Raw genomic sequence first — 22154 nt, 5'->3', positions numbered from 1 at the left:
CGCCCGACCTATCGTAAGGTGCTTTGTGATCTTACTCGCTTAAACAGGCAAGAGATGCTGGGACATATAAAGCAGCCTTATCCTGTGCTTAATGTTGAATATACAAAGTCTACGGACTTAGTGTACATAGTTGCTTTTAAGTTTGGTCAACCTAATGTGAAAACTAGTCATTTGTATATGTCATTTTTTACAATAAGCAAGACGCAATCATTCCCTTGGAATAGTTTTCTTATGAGCTCTCCTTCTTCCCTCTTCTTGCTTGCTTGCATGCTATTGTATTTTTACTTACTTGATGCATGCTATTTGAATAGGTGTGATTGTAGGTTTCCTTCTTGCATTAGCCTCTTCTTTTCTTGCCTTTTGTTAGAGATAACCATCGCAAAGGTCCATCTCTACTTGCCTCCATCTAGGCATTGAGAGCTCTCCCTTTACCCCTTTGGCAAGGAGCATTCTAGTGTGACAACGAAGTGAGGACGTGGCAGAGCTAGTGCACCCACAATGGGAAGTTTCATTTGTGGCGGCTTGAAGGCAAGACTCAATGACACATGCTTTGGCAAGGCTAAGGTAAGCTCTTGACTTGGACATCATGCATTAGAAAACTATGCACAATAGGTTACAAGATTCATTGCACTACTAATAATTAATGCATAGCAAAAAAACCATAACATATTCCCCCTCCTAGAATCACATGCTACTCCTTGCTTGCCTCTTCTTGCATCTCATCTTCTCTAGTAAAAATGAACAACTATTCACAACATGTTACAAGATTCATTGCACTACAAATAATCAAAAGCTTAGCAAAAAAACCATAACATATCCCCCCCTCCTAGAATCACGTGTTGCTCCTTGCTTGCCTCTTTCTTGCATGTCATCTTCTCTTGCCAAAATAAACAATAATCCTGGTACATTATATTGTCTAAGCCTCTCGTTACCTTACCCATCGATCCTCCAAAGAAACATGGCCAAGGCTGCATATAACAACGCCCATAATACCCATTTCCTTCATCTACATATGTAGACAAAATATCTCTATATCTACTTTCACATGCCATCAAACCTAGTTCTTTATAAGCACTTCCTCATAAGCTCCCACCTTCATGGACCCTTCAAGAGTAGGCCCAATGCACATGCTAAGCATCCCAAATTCTTCACTTGGGTTCTATTCCTCATCGTTCATCTCCACCTTGTCTTGTTGATTAGGTACATTGACCTCAGTCAAGCATCCTAGTTGTGCCACCTCCAAGAGTGCTCATATCAAGCTTGTATTCCATGTCCCTTTCACACCCCATCAAACATGGTTCCTCATATTTCATGGACCCTTCAAGACTTGGCCTAATGCACATGCTAAGCAACCTAGATTCTTCACTTGTGTTCTCTTCCTCATGGCCCCAACTCCACCTTGTCTTGTTGATTAGGTGCATTGACCTCGTTCAAGCATCATGTGCTATGCCTGCGTCAAAGAAAGAACCGAGATGTGCCACCTCTAAACATGACTCATTGTTCAAAACATGTGAAGAAGCTCCCTCAATAGCTACATGTACTTTCACCTATCCTCATAAGGCACCCTCTGCCCTAGTCTTTTGTGGGACTTGTTACAAAGCATGGACTCGCCATGTGCACCAATATCTTCCTCTTTAAACAATCTTCGACCATTAAGGTCCAACTCTAGAGAGTGGTACTTGTCTTTTCCTCTAATTGCTTCAATTGTGCATGACATGAAACCTCATCTATGCCTCCATGCCTCCATTCAAGAGGCACGAAGCATTAAGAATCTCAAAATTATCATGACGAAAGGGCTACCAACCAACATATCCATCTCTAGATCCAATTGCACGTGATTAAAGGCAATTCAGGTTAACATCATCACAGACCACCGCTATAAAAGAATCCTCGTCCTCTTCCTCACAAGGGCCTCCATCCCAAAGGAATTCCCTTTGTCAACTGCATCCACATCCAGCAACGACACATCATGTCTTTGTCTTTAATCGTGGAAGGCCATCCTGTGACTTGTATACCTTGTCCAAGCTAGATTCTCGAGCTAGATTAAGATTCTTGAATGGAGATTCCTTCGGCTATTATGTCAGGAATGCCTTTTTTCGTGGCATTTAAAGCATTCTGCCTTTCACAATCAAACAGTTGGAAAGTGAATTGCACCATCCCTTGACTGTGGTTTGACACTATATTCCTCATGCCCGGCCAACTGCAAGGCTGTCTATGTTCTGCCTCAGCACTACCTCACACAGGGTCTTAAAGACCCTTATCAGGTGGGATCTATGCTCGGAGATGATGTTATCGATTGCCGCCATTTCTGGCCTATCCTAGTAAACTAGGGAAGCTAAACTAGGGTTTCTGGTGAGACGTAAACTAGGGCCGAATTTAGGCCCTGCAAGGCTGTCTATGTTCTCTCAAAGACCCTTATCAAGTGGGACCTATGTTCTCGTAAAGACCCTTATCAGGTGGGATCTATGTTCAGAGATGATGTTGTCAATTGCCACCATTCCTGGCCTATCCTAGTAAAGTAGGGAAGCTAAACTAGGGGTGATAAACTAGGGTTTCCGGTAACTAGGGGCGAATTTGGGACAGTGAAAAGGTAAATCACACTACTACATCGGTAAAGTAAACTAGGGAAATAAGTAAACTAGAGATGGTGAACTAAGTAGATTTGGCATGCAAGACCCAAGACAGAGAAAATTTTTTGGCAATTTTCGAACAAAGAAGAGGTACATGAGCTAAGACTCGAACCAAGGACCTACCTAGCATATGTAAAAACTTTCATGTTAACCATTCTACCAAGTAGTCATGGTTGCTAGTTCCATTTTCCATTGAATATTTGAATCTTAAAAATGTGTATGGATGCATATATCTCCTTGGTTTAGTATTTTTTCTAATGCTTAGTAATTCAAAGTTTGCCCTTCCAAGTTTACTAAACTCCATTGCCTAGTTTATTGATTTCCCACATCTGCTAGCCTATTTGCATTCCCACAATCACACCAGTAACAAGTTTACTTCTCCCCAGCAACCCTAGTTTGCCATCCCTAGTTTACTAGGATCCAACAACACAAAAATGGCGATGAGTGGCAAGAACACATGTGAGTGTAGATAGACAGTGTTGAGGCATGTTATGTGGTCTACCCTTTAAAATATTTAGTCTCAAATCATTGGACTCAGATTGTAAAAAACCATCCATCTTGTTAAATTCCTTATGTGGGTCCACCTATGGTGATTGTGGCATTGCCCCTTGCCATGTAGCTCTCCTCTCACAACCTAGGCTAGCCTATTGAATGTGTTGCGAGCATGGTCCCACCTTTTGCAAACAAGTTAATATTCCTGCACAATCTCAATCTCCAACTTGGACAGCTCTACCAATCCCTTCCAAAGTTCCATTGGCTTTGAGGTGGAATGAACCTCAATCAAAAAGCCTTAATCAACATATCCCAATCTCCTTATGCAGCTCTTTCCAACAACCACCAAAAAAAAAAAAAAAAAAAGTTGGCGAGCTATCCCCCAAATTGAATTATCACATAACATGAGTACATTAACTTTTAACACTAGTTTTACTTCTCATTGTGACCAACATCATGTTGGTTTTTTTTGGCTTGTGTACATGTCATGTATGGAATTGGTGATGGCCATTTGATTTCTAATCCAATGCATGAACAGATATTTACCCCAAAACACCTTTTAATACATTTATACAATTCCTATGCATATGGGTACATGGGTGTGCTTCGGTGCAACACAAAAGGTGCACATCATGCAACAACACTCCAGAGTAGGTGCAAGTTCATGTGTAAAGAGATGTCAGAGTCTTAAACAAACCTAACCTACCCATAAACGAGATCCATGCTTTTTCAGCTTCAGCATCATTGACTTTTTTTGCTTGTCCCTGTTATTTCTCATCCTTTTTATGCACAAGTGACTAACATTTCCACATGAGCTCTCCGCATCAGTAAAAAAAACTTAAACCAAAGTTCTACTAGTGATCAATTTGTTGTCCAACACATTGCTTTTCTTTCCAAACGAAGAAGTGGCAAAGGAAGAGCATTGCTGTTTACGCAAAGCGAATTTGATTATTGTTAAATTCCTTTCATATTATATGAATATGTACAGCAGCATCTTATAAACTGTTTTGATAGTAGTGGTTAATTCACCTGTGTCATGACAACCAAGTGACACACTCTTTTCCCATATCTTTTATCACAACACAAGTGTTGTGCATTTGGATTAACATTAGTTACTTTCTTTATCTTAATGTTTAGTCCAAAGCTTGGAAGCTGGTAAACATTCCTCAGCTTCCACAAAACAAATTATCTTGTCTGCATAACTACTCATATTGACATGACAATTACATATCACCAGTAGCCATATTCAAAAGTTTTTCAACACGATGCTCCAAATGTGCCTCATTATCCTCTAGCCTTCCAGACACACTTCCATTTTCCCATAATATGAGTGTAGGTACTCCCTTGAGTTCGAACCTTTTATCCAGCCTCCAAGGATGTGCTTGATTCCTCCAAGTTGGCCGGTCTCCGACATATGCCCTCAGCAATGTCACTTTCTTCTTGCAACTCTCCAATGTTTTGTATATGACTGGTTCAGCCCTAACACAATCTAGCACACAGGAAAAGAAGTATGAGATTGGCATCCCTAAAGCAGCTAGAAGGGAAGTTTATACTGCACATTGAAACTTTCCCAAAAAAAAAAAAAAAAACTACTTCCGCAAGCAGACAATGTAGACAAAACACTACGTGTTGCACCCTGGTGGTGGAACACCTTGGGCAAAAAAGCTCAAGGATGCTGATGATGACCACAAATACATTTAGCAACTTACAAGCAAGCCTGAGCTATCAAATAATGGTTATTCTGCAATTTCTGTGTGGTCCAGCTTCAGCTTTTGGACTAAGAAGTGAGACGTCAAGCATTAATAGTTTAGATAGTCTCAAACTTGGGAGAAAAGTAGAAACAAATGCAACCTTGTCATTGCCTTCTTTTAAAATGGTTTGATGAAATTTTACTTTCACATAAACAAAATTCATGCCAACCTATGCCCCTTGACCCGCACATGCTTAGGCTGCCCAAAACTGGTCTAAAACTGCCCCAAACACAGCAACCTCTTGGCTCGTGATTGAAGGGCATGAAAGCAAAGTATGCCTTCGAAGGCACTCTATGGTCTCAAACAAGCACCTCGAGCTTGGTATGAGAAGATCTTTTCACATTTGGCCAGCTAGGGATTCCATATTAGTTCCACTGAGAGTACTCGTATGTGCAGAGAGATGGTTCAGTCATCCTGTACGTGGATGACATGATCTTAACAGGGAGCAGTGAGCTGAAAATTACAGCTTTTAAAGCTGAATTACAGAAGACATTTGAGATGTCACATCTTGGCTGTTTACATTTCTACTTGGGCATACAGTTTATGCAGCACAATGGTGGCATAGTTATGTCTCAATCAAAGTGTTCATGGGCTTTTGAAAAGGTCTTGCATGGAGGATTGCAAGCCTATTGCCACACCGGTTGAGACGCTCAGTAGCTTTGATGCAGGTGAGCCTTCTGATGCTACCATGTATAGCGATGCCTCATTTACTTCTGTACGACACGGCCATACATTGCTTATGGTGTTTCCCTATTAAGCAAATTTATGCATAGCCCAACGACAACATTGGCAAGCTATCAAGCGTATCTTTAGATACCTCCAGGGCACACTGCCTTATGGATTGTTCCATGCCAGAGGGGATGACTTTCAGCTAGCGCTTACAATGATTCACACTAGGCTTGCAACTACGTGACTTTCCCAACAAAAAGCAAAAGCCACAGTCAACTAGTGGCTTTTGCTTTTTGTTGGGAAATTCTTCCATATCATGGCCTAGCAAAAAGCAACCGACAGTGGCGACTTCTTTATGTGAAGCTGAATACAGAGCCCTTTGAGTGGCTTTCTTCCACCCTTGTCTGGCTACGCTTGAAGCACCAAGCGGCCGCTTTGCTTGCTTATTCTGTATGCCCTCTACATGGTGCGCTTGGCCTTCTTTCTTGCCCTTGGCTGAGTGCCCCTTGCACACACGAGCAACCTCATACGGAATTCACATAACATAGCCTTGATGAAAAAAACACAAACCTACATGAAAATGCTAATGACGATGGGGTTCTTCGCGTTCCTCCACGCCTTTATGAGAGAAAAAATTGCAGCCTTTCTTCCGTCAAAACCCGATGCTCTGATACCAATGTAACATGGGTGCTTGCAGAAGTGTGTTTATGAACTTATTGATTGCAATTAGTGCCTAATCAAAGACTTAAACCCATGCACAAACTACTACTTCATGTTCAAGACACAATAGAGACATAACCCAATTTACCATGTATTATCAACATGAAATATATACAATGCTAAATAGAGATACTCAATGGTGAGCATTGCTCCTTAGTTCTCAATGACTCAATGAAGACTAACTCATCAATGAATGAATATGGCTAAGGCCTAGACTTCTATTTATAGTGTCTAATGTTGGTGAATTGGCTAACAACTCTACCAACCCTAATAATAATGTCCAACTAAGTGTGTTCACACAATAACCCAACAATTGTGTCCACATTGGGCTGCTCATAGGGCAGCGTCGGGTATTTCGGAGTTAGTCTGGAGTTTGGTCAAGTGTCCTTAGTGGTGTGAACACCCTCTTATTAAGGGTCAAGAGTGGATTTCATTATCAACACGAGTATCATTTGAGTTGTGCAAACTTAGGGGTAATGGTCAAGTTATAGTTGCAGCCCATATCCTAATTCACGAGCTCAAGAACCACCACGAGAAACATGAGAGAGAGAAGTACACTTGGTTGAGTTGGTGAAGCCAAACGAAGCAATGGACTTGGATGTTTTAGCTGCCAAAAGAACTAGGAGTAAAGGGAAAGAGCCTATGGATGAAGCAGGACCATCAGAAGGTCATCTTCAGAGCAACAGCGCCATAGTCTTGATGTCCATGCCCAATGCACCACGAGCTCAACCGCCGCCCATGCCGAGGGCCAGCCACTAGTGGCTCCACTGCTAAAGTGCACCTAGAGGCAACATTCAGCCATATTCATGGCATCGAGCCGCCCGTGTCTCTCTTCTTCAAGCTGTGCACCTCCACCGACGCTCACTTGCCGCCTGTGCGTTCAATCTACGACTTGCCACCTACATCGCTCGGCCTGCTGCGACCTATTCCTAGACAGCCCCTTGCATGCGTGGTGCCCGTGGTCGCGACTATTTTGGTGTACAAGATGGCAAGTTGGGAGATTTAATCCAAATCATTGTGCACAAGCATTTGCCTATGAAATGCACTTGCATGTGTGACTTGTTTTGTTGCCTGAACATTGCCTAGTATTTTGCCTTAAATGTCCACAAGTATTGGGGACGCCTGGACACCTCGTGGATGCGTGGGTGGCAGGTGCACACCTGTTTGGAACAAGGCAGTGATTTTGTGTGTTTTGTAGGTGGTAAGTGTGCACACTTAACTCTATTTAAATATTATTGCCTTCTTTACTAAAGTTTATGGTTACAGATTCAAACTCATTGAAATCTGGGCGGACAAACTTATAAGTTATAAGTGAGTTCACATATGTTAGAATTTGTGCATCTCAGTGTATTGTGTATTTATGGGCTCTACCCATTTTTGGGTGTTTTGTTCATTTTTTCTCCTATTTTAGGAGTCGTGGAGCTCTCAGCCAGCTCTATGAGCAGTCGGCCAGCTCCCACACTGCACTATAAAAGGAGGCCTCCCATTGTACACTTCATCATCCATTCCCTTGCACATTGTTCAACATCTCTTGCTGGCTATTGCCACTGTAAAGACTATTGCTATTATAAAAGGTGATTTTGTCCACAAGCTCTCTCTACTCTCTCTCTTGTTCAGTTTATGCTTCCGCCTATGCATTCTCCAACATGGTATCACTCGCTTAGGTTCAGGCTGCTCCATCCTTCTGCAAATTGCTCGCCGTCTTCTACTTTGCTGTGCGTTTTTCTTCCATAGCTTCTCCGGCTGCAGATCAGTCTCCTACACTGGCTATGTTTCTGTACCTTGCTGCGTTGTCTGGTCCAGCAACCATCTGCTTGCTATCGGCCAGCCCTCAAGGCTGCGTTTTGCTCTGCAAAGGCAAGTTGTGAAGTGTTTTGGCTGCATTTTCTGCTTCAGCATATGTTTGTGGTGAGTTTCTTGCATGTGGTGTTGCCAGACAAGTGGCTCTACGTCTTCTTCTTCCTCCTCGAGTCCCTACGCTGCGTTTTCTGCTTCAGCATCTGTTTGTGGTGAGTTTCCTGCATGTGGTATCTTGGAGAGCTGAGATTTGTGTTCTTTGTTGCTATGGATATGGCTCCCCCCCCCCCCACCCCCCCCCCCCCCCCCCCCTTGCACGAACAAGGATAACAAGTTGAAAGGGCCCAACTATGCCCATTGGAAGCTACAAATGCAGATCTGGTTCATCCACAAGGGTTTGTGGGATATTGTTCAAGGCAGTGAGAAGAAGCCCGAGAGTCCTCAATACTCTAGGCGGTGGACTCAGGATCAAGAGGATGAATTCCTTGCGGAATTACAAGACTGGGAGAAGCAGGATTCGAAGGTGCATTCAGTGCTTGTGCGGACCATCACAGAGGAGGTCTCACCAACTGTGCAAACTCTCACCAGTGCTCATCAAGTATGGTCTGAATTGGAGGATCTCTTTGCTCGAGATTTGTCGATGAGGACAATTACCTTACAAGGGCAACTCTAGGGTTTGTTATTCCCTACAAGCAGTTCTATGCAATCATTCCTCATGAAGGCCAAGGTTATCCATGACCGGTTACTGGCAATGGGTGCTACTTTGTCCTCTGCTCAACTGACTGCACTTATCCTCACCAAGCTTTCCCCGGACTATGATGTGATTTCTCGATCTTTGAGGTGCCAGGTCACATCCACTCAGTTGGATTTTGATATCTTAGCGCCCTACTCTTGGAGGAAGAGTCCGTCCTCGTTTCTCACGGTAAGATAAAGGTGTCTCTTAACAGTTCTGATCAGGCACTTACTTCAATTCAAAAGAAAGGTCGGAGTCATTGCTTCTCTTGTGGGAAGAGAGAACATATGTCCAAGGATTGTTTGTCCAAGAAGAAGGACAAGACCAAGGGCAAGTCTTCATCTTAGAAAAAGGGTAAAGACACGACACACGACAATTCCCCCCATGTGCTTCCAGCCAAAGGAGGCTTGTGGGCGGGAGAGAGGGTTGTGCAGCTCCACTTACTGGTGCATGGGAACCGTGATTCGGAGTTCCAAGCATTAGACATCTGGCAAGACACGGTTATCTTTTGTGTAGCAGAGATTATGAACTGGATCTGTTCCGAGTTCATTGTTCGAGGCTTTTGGGACGTGATGTGTTTTCCGTCCACTATTGGGGATTATGGGCGTGGTGTGTCCAGTAGCTCATCATCTATTCTTGGAGTTCACTGCACATTTGTGTGGGAATTCGTAACCAAGTAAAGTTCCTAGCTATTCGTGGTGGCATTTTGTTTCGAGGAAACTGGTTGGCGGGTACTCTCTTCGAGGTGATTCCAATATTCACGGTGCTAGAGGGTCCATGGTTGCATCTTCATCAACTTATCTTCTTCAAACTCTTGCACACAATGAGCTGCAAAGGGGGTGTAAGAATATGTGCATCTCAGTGTATTGTGTATTTATGGGCTCTAGCCATTTTTAGGTATTTTGTTCATTTTTTCTCCTATTTTAGGAGTCGTGGAGCTGTCGGCTAGCTCCCACATTGCACTATAAAAGGAGGCCTCCCATTGTACACTTCATCATCCATTCCCTTGCACATTGTTCAACATTGCTGGCTATTGCTATTGTAAAGCCTATTGCTATTATAAAAGGTGATTTTGTCCACAAGCTCTCTCTACTCTCTCTCTTGTTAACTTTATGCTTCCGCCTATGCATTCTCCAACAACATCAGGGTGGGACTATAATAATGTAACGAGGCCAATTACTAGTGATGGGCACCCGGGCATGTGGTTTAAATCCCACGGGTTGCTAAAAGAGGCTGGGAAGTCATTTTTAAATCCCAAAAGTTGCTAAAGGAGGCTACAGAGATATTTTTGAAGCCCACGAGTTGCTTTTCTGGGAACATGGTGTGCTGGACAAGGCAAGGTTGCCAGCAAGGCATATAGGTATACACAGGAGGCAAAAAGAAGCTGGAAGAGCTGGTTGACTCGTTCTAGAGAGAGCACAAGGCTGTTGGACAGCTTACACAGGTGCCATAGCGCTGGCCGGCTGCCTCTACATGTGCTACAGGGCTGGTCGACTTTCTCCTCTGCTTGCCTCTGACTGGTCGGTTTCGCTCAATCACTGATTCTCCTATAGTTGGTCGACAGGTCCTAGGTTCTGTTTTTGGGGCTGGCTGAGTGCTCAAGAGGTTGACACACAGCTGGTCGACACTTTCTCCTCCTCTCTAAAAGTTGGCTGAATTGTTTTCAGCATAATACAGGGTTGGTTATCAAGAGTTTCACCGGCCGGAACAGATACAAGATTTGTCTGGTTGCTACACTATTCACACAAGTTGCTAAACAAATTGGCTAGAGGGCTGTCCGGGACTGTTTTGGCCCTTGGGCCCATTTCGGGACTGTCTGGACGGCAAGCATGCTGTATTCAGAAGAAAGGATGATGCTCCAGGCAAGCTTGGTGAACTCATGAATGATCTAGTGGAACCTTTTGGTGGCCAAGATGCTTGAAACATAGCTGGCTGTGTGAGCAACTGTGTGGACAGCTCTAAGCTAGAGGTTGTGATCACGTACTAGCACTCAGGTGAGCCTGGCACGTGCCCTGAGGTAATCAACAGAGCAGTTGGTGACTGCTTTGCCTTGGGTTGGTGACCGAGGGTGTCAAATCCCCATAGGATCTCCTCGTAGAACGCTCCTGGTACAAGACTCGAAACCTGCAAACAAACTAACAAACGTGAAGGGGGTGCAGGCTTGACTCACCTCCCAACCTCGACAACCGTGGGCAAGCCCACAAGACTTGGCTGTCCCCACCGAGCCACGAGCTGAGCTAACTAGATGGACGTACCGACCAATCTCTACCTCGTGACGTCCCATACCGCCACGAAGCTACCCTCGCGGGCCTCGAGACTGCTGCCGGCCTCGGCTGCATGAAGCAGGTGCACGTCTGCAGCACTAGATCCAGGCTCCTGACCACAGAGCTCTCACAAAAACACGCGAGACTCTATATGACTAATGACTAACCTTGGCCACCCTTTTATAGACTCTTGGCCGGTCATTGGGCGTCCACACTTGGATACCCGCCCGTCCATACTTGGGTGCCCGCCCGTTAGTCTATCCCTAACTCAGCTCGCCAATCAGCCTACCTAGCTCCAAGCTTCCCCAACCTCGAAGCTAGTCTTGTGTGCGTGTAGCACACGGTAGATACACATTGTGCACGTGACATACTCCCCTGCCTCTAAGAGCTCACTCCTCAGCTCACTAAAAAGCCAAGGTAATCTCTCTGAAGAGTAGCAATGTCTCCCATGTAGCGCCCTCCTCAACAGGATCCTTCCAGTTGATCTTGTATTCCGTGATAAGCGTATTACGCAATCTTCTTTCACGAAATCCAAGAATCTTTTCAGGTTCGTGTGGAACAAATGTCATGTCCTCGACATCTATGATTTCTTGAGTAGCTAACTGGTCTGTTCTTGAGTAACTGACAGAGGGCATGTTTTCTTAATTTGTATTTCAATGATTTGGATAATCTCCCGAGTACCCGCATCTTGTACAAGAGAATACTCTGTTGGTAATAAAGATACCTCGGCTGTTGGGGGGGGGGAGGGTGCTGGCCCAACTTCAGCCCCTAGTGCTGTGTCATGTCCAAGATTATCTTTTGGTGTTTTTAGGATGTATTTGTTCTTGATATTTGTGACAAATATATTAGAATATGCATATGTTGTGATGGATGATGAATGTATGCTGTGTTTTGGCAATTAGTTTCTGTATCCACGTGCCCGCCCGTGACATCCGGACTGCACACCAATGGTGCCAACACCAGGACCTCATGTAGCATGCAATAGGACGAGAAAGAACGAATGCAGACTGAACCATATGTTGAACCAATAGCATTGTAGAAGATTCTATGAAGCCACTTATGCAAATCCAAAACTGTTCAGGATATGCACATATGCTAGCTGAAGATGAGAGGATCTTCTATGCTGCCTTGGACTAAGCACGGAGTGCTTAAAGCTGTTTGTATGCTCCAAGAACCCTAAGGAAACTCAAGCACACATGTTCTCTTTATCCGCTTGCTGAATACTTGTTGAATGATGTGTTTTATGCAATGCTCTATGGGCTGCTTATATATGAGATTTTTCTGCTGGTTGGGCGTATCGAATGGCTGCCGGCTTGCTTTATCTGTCCACCACTGATAGAAAATGTAGCATTAAATTCTACGCTTCACACGTGTGGGCCTGGGGCTGCTTTCCGACTGCAAATATGCTGCTGATTTGATGCTATATGCTGTGATTTCCTGTACATAGCCTATACAGGCTATCAACTGGCTGATGTGAGAAGTATATGGTGTATATACACCATACACAAGGCATTCCCATGTAGGGATGCCTTACGGGCTGGCCCATATGCACATGCTACTAATAACGCTTTCTAATGCAATATATAATGCTAAGGTTGACATGTACATGCACTATATGCTGAATTCTCCAAGTGGGTAAGAAGACTGACACGTGCAGACTCTCTTAAGGCTTGGGAGACTGACCTCATGACTAAGTGACACATCATGAATCAGGAGGGATCTATGGTTGGAAAGAGGCGTCGCGATCGGGATTTGATCAACACCGTTGGATTCCCAAGTGAACTACGAGTGAACTGCGGGTAAACTCCGGGGTAAACTAGGGGTGAACTAGGGAGACCTCTTCCGGCAAGAAAGTGAACTAGGGAAACATTTTCCAGTAAGAAAGTGAACTAGGGACCAAAATATTAAGATTTAAATTTAAAAACACTCTCCACAACCTGCTGGAAAGTATAGCATAGTGGTTAGATGTTGAAAGCTTGAGCGGATGGTTCCAAGTTCGAATCCTCTTTTGCATTGAGCTCAACCCCTCCAAAATTTTCTAAGTCCCAAAAATCCCCATGGTATACCCTGAGTTCACCCCTACTTCACCCCTAGTTTTGTCAAAATATGCAACGGAGATGAAGACAAGATCTGAAAACACCTAGAGCAAGTGCACAGCAGAAAAACACAGAAATGAGAGAGAGAGAGAGAGAGAGAGAAAGAAAGAAAGAAAGAAAGAAAGTTATATTAACGTCCACGGGAGGCCGAATCCGACCTATGGGACAGATCAGGTACATCCATTTACATTCCACTCTGGGTATCGATGCCAAAGAGGCATAAAACTGAAAAGAAAAAAATAACTCAAAATGAACTCTTAAGACTCTTAAGAGTTTAAGTTACAATGGGTTCTATTGCATCTAGTTCGAAATTGAAGTTCAAAATAAAAATAGCTATATTTCATCCATGGATGGATTTGCTCTTGAGGGGGGTGGGGTACGGAATTCTTTAATGATTGCTTGTCCTCCTCTGTATATTGCCCATTTGCCATTCTTTCTTGCTTCTTTTGAGAGAGAGAGAGAGAGAGAGAGAGAGAGAGAGTGTTTGTTTGTTTGTTGCAGGTTTTGAGTCTTGTACCAGGATCGTTCCACGAGGAGATCCGGTGGGGATTTGACAGGAGTCATGTTCGGTGTACTAAAGTCGTCGGAGACCGAGGATATGGACAGCCATAGCCACAACCTCTCCCCAGAGTGGATGAGGAAGATCACGATGCTCCAGCATCATCCTCGCCATCTCCACACCACAGTCCTGTTGAAACCGATCCCGTCCAATGGGAATAGACTCCGTTGGACACCCACACGCGTAATGGCACAACTTAAATATCACAATTTGAATGGACAACTTAATAACAACTGAAAATTGAAATGAAATGAAATGTTGATCAATGGACACCAGCACTAGGGCCGGAACGGGCCGACCCCCCCCCTCAATATATGATATATTATTGGGAGTATTTAAAAGATACAATGCTCCATGGGTTCAAAGAACCAGATGATGTCCATGTCAACTAAGATGAATACAGTTACCAAACAAGAGACTCGAAGTAGACGTTCGAAGGAGAGCAACCCACTTGAGTAGTCAAGTCTCTACGGTCCTGCGCCTTCACTGGAATCCGCGGAGAGCGCCCCACTGGTGTTCCAGGACCACGCACAAACAGGCGCTCCCGTACTAACGCCTGGCTCTCCCCATCTGGGCACCCATGGACCGTGGTTCTCCAGAAGCTTGGACTACCCCGCACCGAACGGGTGTTAGCGGTAGAGAGTATCCCTTATCAAATTTACTTCAAAATCCTTTACTTAAATCTCAATCCACTTACTTGTAGCTCGCTAGTGGAAGACAAATACCCGAGGCGTCTAAGTGCAGCCGCCTGGAGATCTAAGCGCAGCCGCCTGCTAAATGGAGAGGAGGCCTGGGCGCAGCCACCTGTGGAGGTCTGGGGGCGCAGCCACCTGTGGAGGTCTGGGGGCGCAACCGCCTGTGGAGGAGGGCGCAACCATCTGTAGAGGGAAACGCAGCCGCCTGAGGAGGGCAGAAGAAGCCTGGCCGCAGCCGCCTACAGAGTGGGCAGCCGCCTGTGTAGAGAGAGAGCAGCCGCCTGTGGAGAGGAGCGCAACCACCTGTACACCCGCCTGTGGAGAGGAGCACAGCCACCTGTACAGCCACCTGTGGAGGAGGGAAGCGCAGCCCCACGCAGCCGCATGTGTGGAGAGCGCAGCCGCCTGTGTGGAGAGGAGCGCAGCCGCCTTCTGTGGAGAGCACAGCCGCCTTCTGTGGAGGGGAGGAGCGCAGCCGCCTGCTGTGGAGAGCGCAGCCGCCTGCTGTGAGCGCAGCCGCCTGCAGAATAGAGAGGAGTGCAGCAACCTGAGGGCAAGCGGAGAAGAGATGATTGCCTGCCAGTCCTCCCCAAGCTGGTGAGGTGGTCGCTCCTTTGTAGGTGTTGGAGAGAGAACACGTCCAACAGCTGGCCGGCCCCCCTAGCTTGCATGGAGGCGGCCAGTTCCAAGGTGGGGCGTGGGTAGGTGGCCATGCACCCACCCCCACACATAAAGGGTTCCCTTTACCCTTCATGATTAGAACGTGGGTTCCCAAAAATGGGTGCCCACCCTATCAAGGACGTCATTAAATATTTGGGAGGGTGCCCCCTCTTTAATGAATGTGAACTTGCCACCTTATAAAAACAAAGGTTAAAAAGAATGCTATGAAGTAAACAAGTGCAATACACTTACCACCTGTTCACACGCAACAAAACTCGTCAGAAGACAGAGCAAACTTCACGACTCACTGGCAGGTGTCCCCGCTCAGTAAGTGGCACGTCAAACAAGCAAACACAAAAATACAAGTCATGCGAAAATTGGCCGACCATTTGGTCCATCTCCAGATTTGTGTCTCGTTCACTTGAGGCCAGGCTGGTGTCTCATGTGAAGGGGCCAGTGTTTTTGCATAACATGGACGGAAGCCAGACTGGTGCCACCCATGTGTTAGCAGGATGGTGTCATATGGACGGGAGCCAGACTGGTGCCACCCGTGTATGACCTGGACTGTGTTCTATCCATGGGATTGTCACGCCATGGAAGAGCCAGTATTTGTGCCGTGTCTTGCCTATGGGACTGTCACTCCATAGGGAGGTTCGTGCCTGGATCCGTGTCTTACCTATGGGACTGTCACTCCATAGGAAGACCGGGATTTATGCTTTTTGTCATACCATCATTGTGCCCGACAGATGTTTAGTACTTGTTCCATGAACGGGAGATATGTCCATGATATTGTTTGCACATGCATTCATGTTTTGCATGTTTGGAACTGTTTTCGCATGACTTGTATTTTTGTGTTTGCCTGTTTGACGTGCCACTTACTGAGCAGGGACGCCTGCCAGTGAGTCATGAAGTTTGCTCTGTCTTTTGCCGAATTTTGTTGCGTGTGAACAGGTGGTAAGTGTATTGCACTTGTTTACTTTATAGCATTCTTTTTAACCTTTGTTTTTATAAGGTGGCAAGTTCACATTCATTAAAGAGTGGGCACCCTCCCAAATATTTAATGACGTCCTTGATAGGGTGGGCACCCATTTTTGGGAACCCACGTTCTAATCATGAAGGGTAAAGGGAACCCTTTATGTGTGGGGGTGGGTGCATGGCCACCTACCCACGCCCCACCTTGGAACTGGCCGCCTCCATGCAAGCTAGGGGGGCCGGCCAGCTGTTGGACGTGTTCTCTCTCCAACACCTACAAAGGAGCGACCACCTCACCAGCTTGGGGAGGACTGGCAGGCGATCATCTCTTCTCCGCTTGCCCTCAGGTTGCTGCACTCCTCTCTATTCTGCAGGCGGCTGCGCTCACAGCAGGCGGCTGCGCTCCTCCCCTCCATAGGCAGCTGCGCTCTCCACAGCAAGCGGCTGCGCTCTCCACAGAAGGTGGCTGCGCTCCTCCCCTCCATAGGTGGCTGCGCTCTCCACAGCAGGTGGCTGCGCTCCTCCCCTCCATAGACGGCTGCGCTCTCCACACAAGCGGCTGCGTGGGGCTGCGCTCCCCTCCACAAGCGGCTGTACAGGTGGCTGCGCTCCTCTCCACAGGCGGCTGCTCTCTCTCTACACAGGCGGCTGCCCACTCTGCAGGCGGCTGCGCCACTCCAGAGGCGGCTGCGGCCAGGCTTCTTCTGCCCTCCTCAGGCAGCTGCGTTTCCCTCTACATGCGGCTGCGCCCTCCTGCACAGGCGGCTGCACAGGTGGCTGTGCCCTCTTCCATAGGCAGCTGCGCCCAGGCCTCCTCTCCATTCAACAGGCGGCTGCGCTCAGATCTCCAGGCGGCTGCACTTAGACGCCTCGGGTATTTGTCTTCCACTAGCGAGCTACAAGTAAGTGGATTGAGATTTAAGTAAAGGATTTTGAAGTAAATCTGATAAGGGATACTCTCTACCGCTAACACCCGTTTGGTGCGGGGTAGTCCAAGCTTCTGGAGAACCACGGTCCATGGGTGCCGACATCGGGAGAGCCAGGCGTTAGTACGGGAGCGCCTATTTGTGCGTGGTCCTGGAACACCAGTGGGGCGCTCTCCGCGGATTCCAGTGAAGGCACAGGACCGTAGAGACTTGACTGCTCAAGTGGGTTGCTCTCCTTCGAACGTCTACTTCGAGTCTCTTGTTTGGTAATTCATCTCAGTTGTACATGGACATCATCTGGTTGGAATCCTAGCATCAAGTTTAGCGCGAGGGGATGTCATGTGCATGCACATGGACATGCCTAATCCAAGGCTAATCCTGATAGGCAGCATATAAACATCTAGGTTAGGGCTCTAGCAAGGGTCTAGGTGTGCACAGAAGACAGCCAAGTGGACAAAGACCAGGTTGCCCAGATTGGTAAAAGCCTATGGAGCTCGTCAGCACCATATTTAATTATATGGATTTTTCTGTTGGCCGACTATTGGTCGGCCAGTTCCTTAGGCATGCCTTGGGCCTATAAAAGGCTAGGCCATGGGTCATTCTTAGCTATCACAATCCCCTATGGTTAGGGTTCTTTTACCCCTTTTGGGAAGGCCAAAGGCCTAAGTTATTGTACCTTTTTTGTACTCTATGAATATACTGAATATACAGCCATCTTTCTCTCTCTCTATTCTCCGTCCATGCTGATTGTTCTTGCATCAAGTGTTCCTATGCAGTGCTTAGGGCTGAAAGAAGACTACCCAGAGCTTCCGCACATAACAGGATATCATCCTTCAACATAATATCTTGAAACTGTGTGAGGATACCGTCCATCCTTTGCTTCAAAGGGGTTGCTAGTTGAATAGCATACTGCTGGCTACAGACATAAATCAAAGCATATTCGGCTCTAGCTCCTTGGGCCTAGATATGGGAGATGAGAGGAATGTCAAGAATCCTCCTATTCCCACGAATCAAGACAGACTCACGATCACCATCAACAATTGTGAAAGCATCGTGCCTCCAGCCAAGAATGGGTGCATCCTTTGCTTCAAAGGGGTTGCTAGTTGAATAGCATACTGCTGGCTACAGACATAAATCAAAGCATATTCGGCTCGAGCTCCTTGGGCCTAGATATGGGAGATGAGAGGAATGTCAGGAATCCTCCTATTCCCACGAATCAAGCCAGACTCACGATCACCATCAACAATTGTGAAAGCATCTTGCCTCCAGCCAAGAATGGGTGCATACTCCCCACTGAATGCTGAGAATCATATCACACCCCAAGAGAGGTGAGACAATAAAGTCCAACTGAAATGTGGCCTTTTGAACCTTGAAAGTTGAATTCAAACTATTGAGCCTTATGGAAAATGTCAGTGCTAGGACCAGGTGTAAAGCCGTCTACATCCAGAGTCCAGACAATGAGGTACAAGTGTACAACTCGTCTATTTAACCAATAGAGGAGAAATGGCATCCTCAGAGATGTCCATATATAAAAGAGGTCAATGAAATGTTGTCCCTTCGTTGCAACTTGTGCCATAAGCACGAACAAGGGCTTTCTTTTGCCCCTCTACCTCACCCTCCTACTTATTGTTAAATACCATTGTTGGTACTCAGTTTAAGATAGGTAAGAGTTGGACGGCATTAGTGGCCGATGTTGGAGGTGTGGATGAAGCTGTAGCAGTGGCTACTGTGGAGGCAGAGGTCTTGGAGGCTTGTGCACCCTGCCACTTGGTACAATCTTTCTTACCATGCCCCACGGTGTGATAGAAGAAACATCCGTTCTTGTACCAAGTTTACTCATCTAATTGGTGCCCTCCTTGGCCTTTTCCTCAGGTGTCTTCTTAGGCTTGAATACCCTATCTTTCTTGCCTCTTGAGGTGCTCTTAGAATCTTTCTTTGTATCCTTGCTATTCTAAGCTCCCTTGGGATGATGACTGCTAGGTGGTGGATGACTGTTACTCGGGTTTGGAGCTAGCTTGGATATGCTTGGGCTTACCTTCGTTCAACATCATTTTCTGATTCAGAGTGAGAGTAAGAGCCTTGTCATGTGACTATGGCTCAAGATTACATACGGTGAACCTAATGTTTGTATCCAACTCCCTAATGAACTGTTTCAATTTATCCTCCTCCAATCTCCCCAATTGTTGTGCTGACGTGATAACTCTGTTAGAGTATGTCAGTATTGGAGACCCATTTTGGCAAAGCCAGTAGAACTCATCCTCAAGGTTGCTCATGTATTGGGAAGGAAGAAAACGTTTTTTGAGATCGGACACGAAGGTGTCCCATACATATTGAGAAGCCCCTATGGTCAAGTCTACATGTAGGCTCGACCAATGTTGCCACTAGGTAACTGCTTTGCCGGAGAGGTGAGGTGCTACCAGGTGAACTCTGTCTTGAGAATCTGAAAGCTTAGCCAAAGGAAAATATACCACAAATTGATGAATAAGCTACATAACTATTAATTGCAGCATGATCGCACTTACCATCATACTTACTAAAATTTGGTTGAGCTCGTATGACGGTGGTGGTTGGGGTGATGGAGGAACTCGGACCTTGTTGTGCCATTGTAGGGAGAATTGACAAAATGTTTGCCGCATAGATGCTATCAATTGCTGGTACTAGAGTTGTCAGAATATGCAGCCGAGATGATGACAAAATCTGAAAACACCACAGCAAGAACAGTGCAGAAAAACAGCACAAGAGAAGGAGAGAGATAGAGGCGTGTAACTCTGCTCTATATACACAAGAAGATCCGCAAAATACAAGATACAAGAATCGCAAGGGGTGTGGGGCCATTTTATATAGCCCCCATAGTGCAGTCAGCCTGCTCTAGGACAGCCGACATAAGCATGTCCACCACAACCAGCAATAATACTAGTCGGCCAGCACCGTGTTGTACAGTCGGGGCCTACATGGAGAAGGTGTCCACGACCTGTAGCACCCAATCGGCCAGCACCAATAGGCTCACAGCTACAGTCGGCCACCTGCCAAGACCTCCTGCCACCACAGAAATGCCACCAAAGCCACAGGAAAAATGGGAAAAATGGGAAAAATGGAGGAAAAATACGGGGAGTGAGGAAAAATGAGAAAACACCTACAATGGACGGGCACACCCACAACAGAGGCCCTAGTGTCTGGTAAAGACAGGAGATGACTTCTAACACCCCCTCTCAACTCCTGGCTGTGAAACCAACCACAGGGAGCTGGAGTGCCGCCTAAGCAAATCCTAAGATAGCGACTTCATGAAGAGGTCCACCGTACTGTCAATGTCAAACAGAACTCTAGCAAGATGTCATCAGCAACGATCTTTTCACGAACAAAGTGCCTCTGGATGACCGTGGGTTCCTCCAGTGGAAGCCCAATCCTGCCATGCAACCTCTGCAACCTCACCACCTCACAAGCAGCACCACAAGCATCCCGGTACTCTGCCTTTGTCGTCTACAAGGCAAAAGATGACTGCCTCTTATTGCTCCATAAAACTGCTCCTAGGCCTGAAGTAGAACTCCTCGTGTCTGAATCTCCTCCCCAATCTGAGTCGCTCCAACCGTGGAGTCGGACTCCATCCATCAATCCCCCTCCTGTGTAAAAGAGACCAAGATCCTTCGCATGCTGCAGAAACCACAAGATACGCAATCCTGCCTCCCAAAGAGTCATCTACAACCATGAGCTCAACAGCCAACAACCACCTCCTTCTACAAGTAATCACTTGCCACCTGCCTGGCTTTCCAATAGGTCCCCGTGGAAAGAACACCCTCATCTACAGGAGTTTCTTTGTCCCGAATACTACGAGACATCTGAGCATAAGTTACCTGTAAAGTTTCCTCTGACTGACAAACACAAGAACTACCAACATCTGTACTGGAAAGTTCCTGCCAACTGCTGCCATCAACTGGCAAGCTATCCTCCATCTGGTCCCAAAAAGCCGGCACCTGCAACGTATCCACACTTAAGTGGCCATTACCAGATTGCCACTCATCACAAAACTGAGGACCTAGAAGAGAGAGTGCTGAAAGTTTGTAAACTCCATTCTCCACTCTGCCTTCCCAAACTACCTGGCCTGTTGCCTTGTCCCGCAGAGCAACAAAATGCTCATCAAACTCCACTCGTACGCCAATCTTGCAAACCTGATGCACTGACAACAGATGAAAACCAAGTGATGGAACATACAACACCTGGGTGGAATGCTTCCCCCCTCTGCCATCGGGAACTATCTCCAACCTGCCCTCACTGTGAACTGGGATAGTGGATGTATCCCCAGTAAGAATGTGACCAAAATACCTGCAGAGATCCTGTAAATCTGAACAGGAAGGAGTCATGTGCCTCGAAGCACCACTGTCTAGAATCCACTCCCGAGTATCCGTAGCAGAGAGTCCTCCAACCTCCTCCCTACCCGAAGAAAATGAAACATCGGTGTCCATCACCTCCAAGTGCACAAAAGCTGGAGTCTTCACAATTGCTGCCGAGGATTCTCCACCCTTCTCGGTGTTCCGCTTGGGACACTGCCTCCAATAGTGGCCTTTCTCGCCACAATCATTACAGGTCCTCTCTGCCTTTAGTTTCTCGCGGGCAACGTCGGACTTCTTCTCAGAAGACTCCTCCGGTGAAGCCTTCCCTTTGGCCTTGTTACGGCCTTTCGACCATTGGCCAGTTAAGGCCTCCGAACCTCCGCCCTATGGAGGGTTCGAGAATCTTTCCTCCTGGTCCAAGACCATGGGCACAAGCTCCTCCCACGTGATGGTGCTAAGCCTGCCACTGGTAATCAAAGACGAGTAAAATGTTGAGTACTGAGAGGGCAAATGCGACAGCAACGTTATGGCCATATCCTCTGATGATATCTCCTTCCCAGCCTGAAGAACTTCCTGCTGAAGAGCCTGCAGCTTGTTAATTGCTCCCGCATCGTCGACGACTTTGCAAGGTTCATAACCCGCATCTGTACTTCCAAGGAAATCCTCTTCATGGGCGATACCCTGTTATAAAGAGAAGCCAAATGCTGCCATATACCTCTGGCCAGCGTCATATGCTTTACATGATTGATTACCTGCGGTGTGCAGTTGAGGAAGATAAATGAACGGACCCTGGAGTTGACACGATCCCACAACTGTGCCTGTGAATGTGCCTCCCGGTCCTTACGAATCGACAGTAACTCCTCTT

The 22154-nt window shown here is 46.4% G+C and overlaps 1 protein-coding gene across 1 annotated transcript in view; it reads right to left on the bottom strand.

Moving 5' to 3' along the window:
- Positions 1 to 4065: 4065 nt before the first annotated feature.
- LOC147620827 (Thioredoxin superfamily protein) overlaps positions 4066 to 22154 on the bottom strand; it is a 43403-nt gene continuing 25314 nt past the window's right edge. Inside the window, exon 2 of the mRNA XM_086825098.1 lies at positions 4066 to 4611. Within this exon, the coding sequence (XP_086681224.1) occupies positions 4346 to 4611 (266 nt within the window). The 3' untranslated portion in view covers positions 4066 to 4345. The remainder of the gene's footprint in view (positions 4612 to 22154) is intronic.

The sequence above is a fragment of the Cibotium barometz genome, chromosome 31 (genome assembly GCF_041138505.1).
Source record: "Cibotium barometz isolate CiBa-2024 chromosome 31, ASM4113850v1, whole genome shotgun sequence".
In the NCBI taxonomy this organism is placed as follows: Eukaryota; Viridiplantae; Streptophyta; class Polypodiopsida; order Cyatheales; family Cibotiaceae; genus Cibotium; species Cibotium barometz.
The sequence above is the reverse complement of the archived record's forward strand: the minus strand, read 5'-3'. Positions and strand labels throughout refer to the sequence as shown.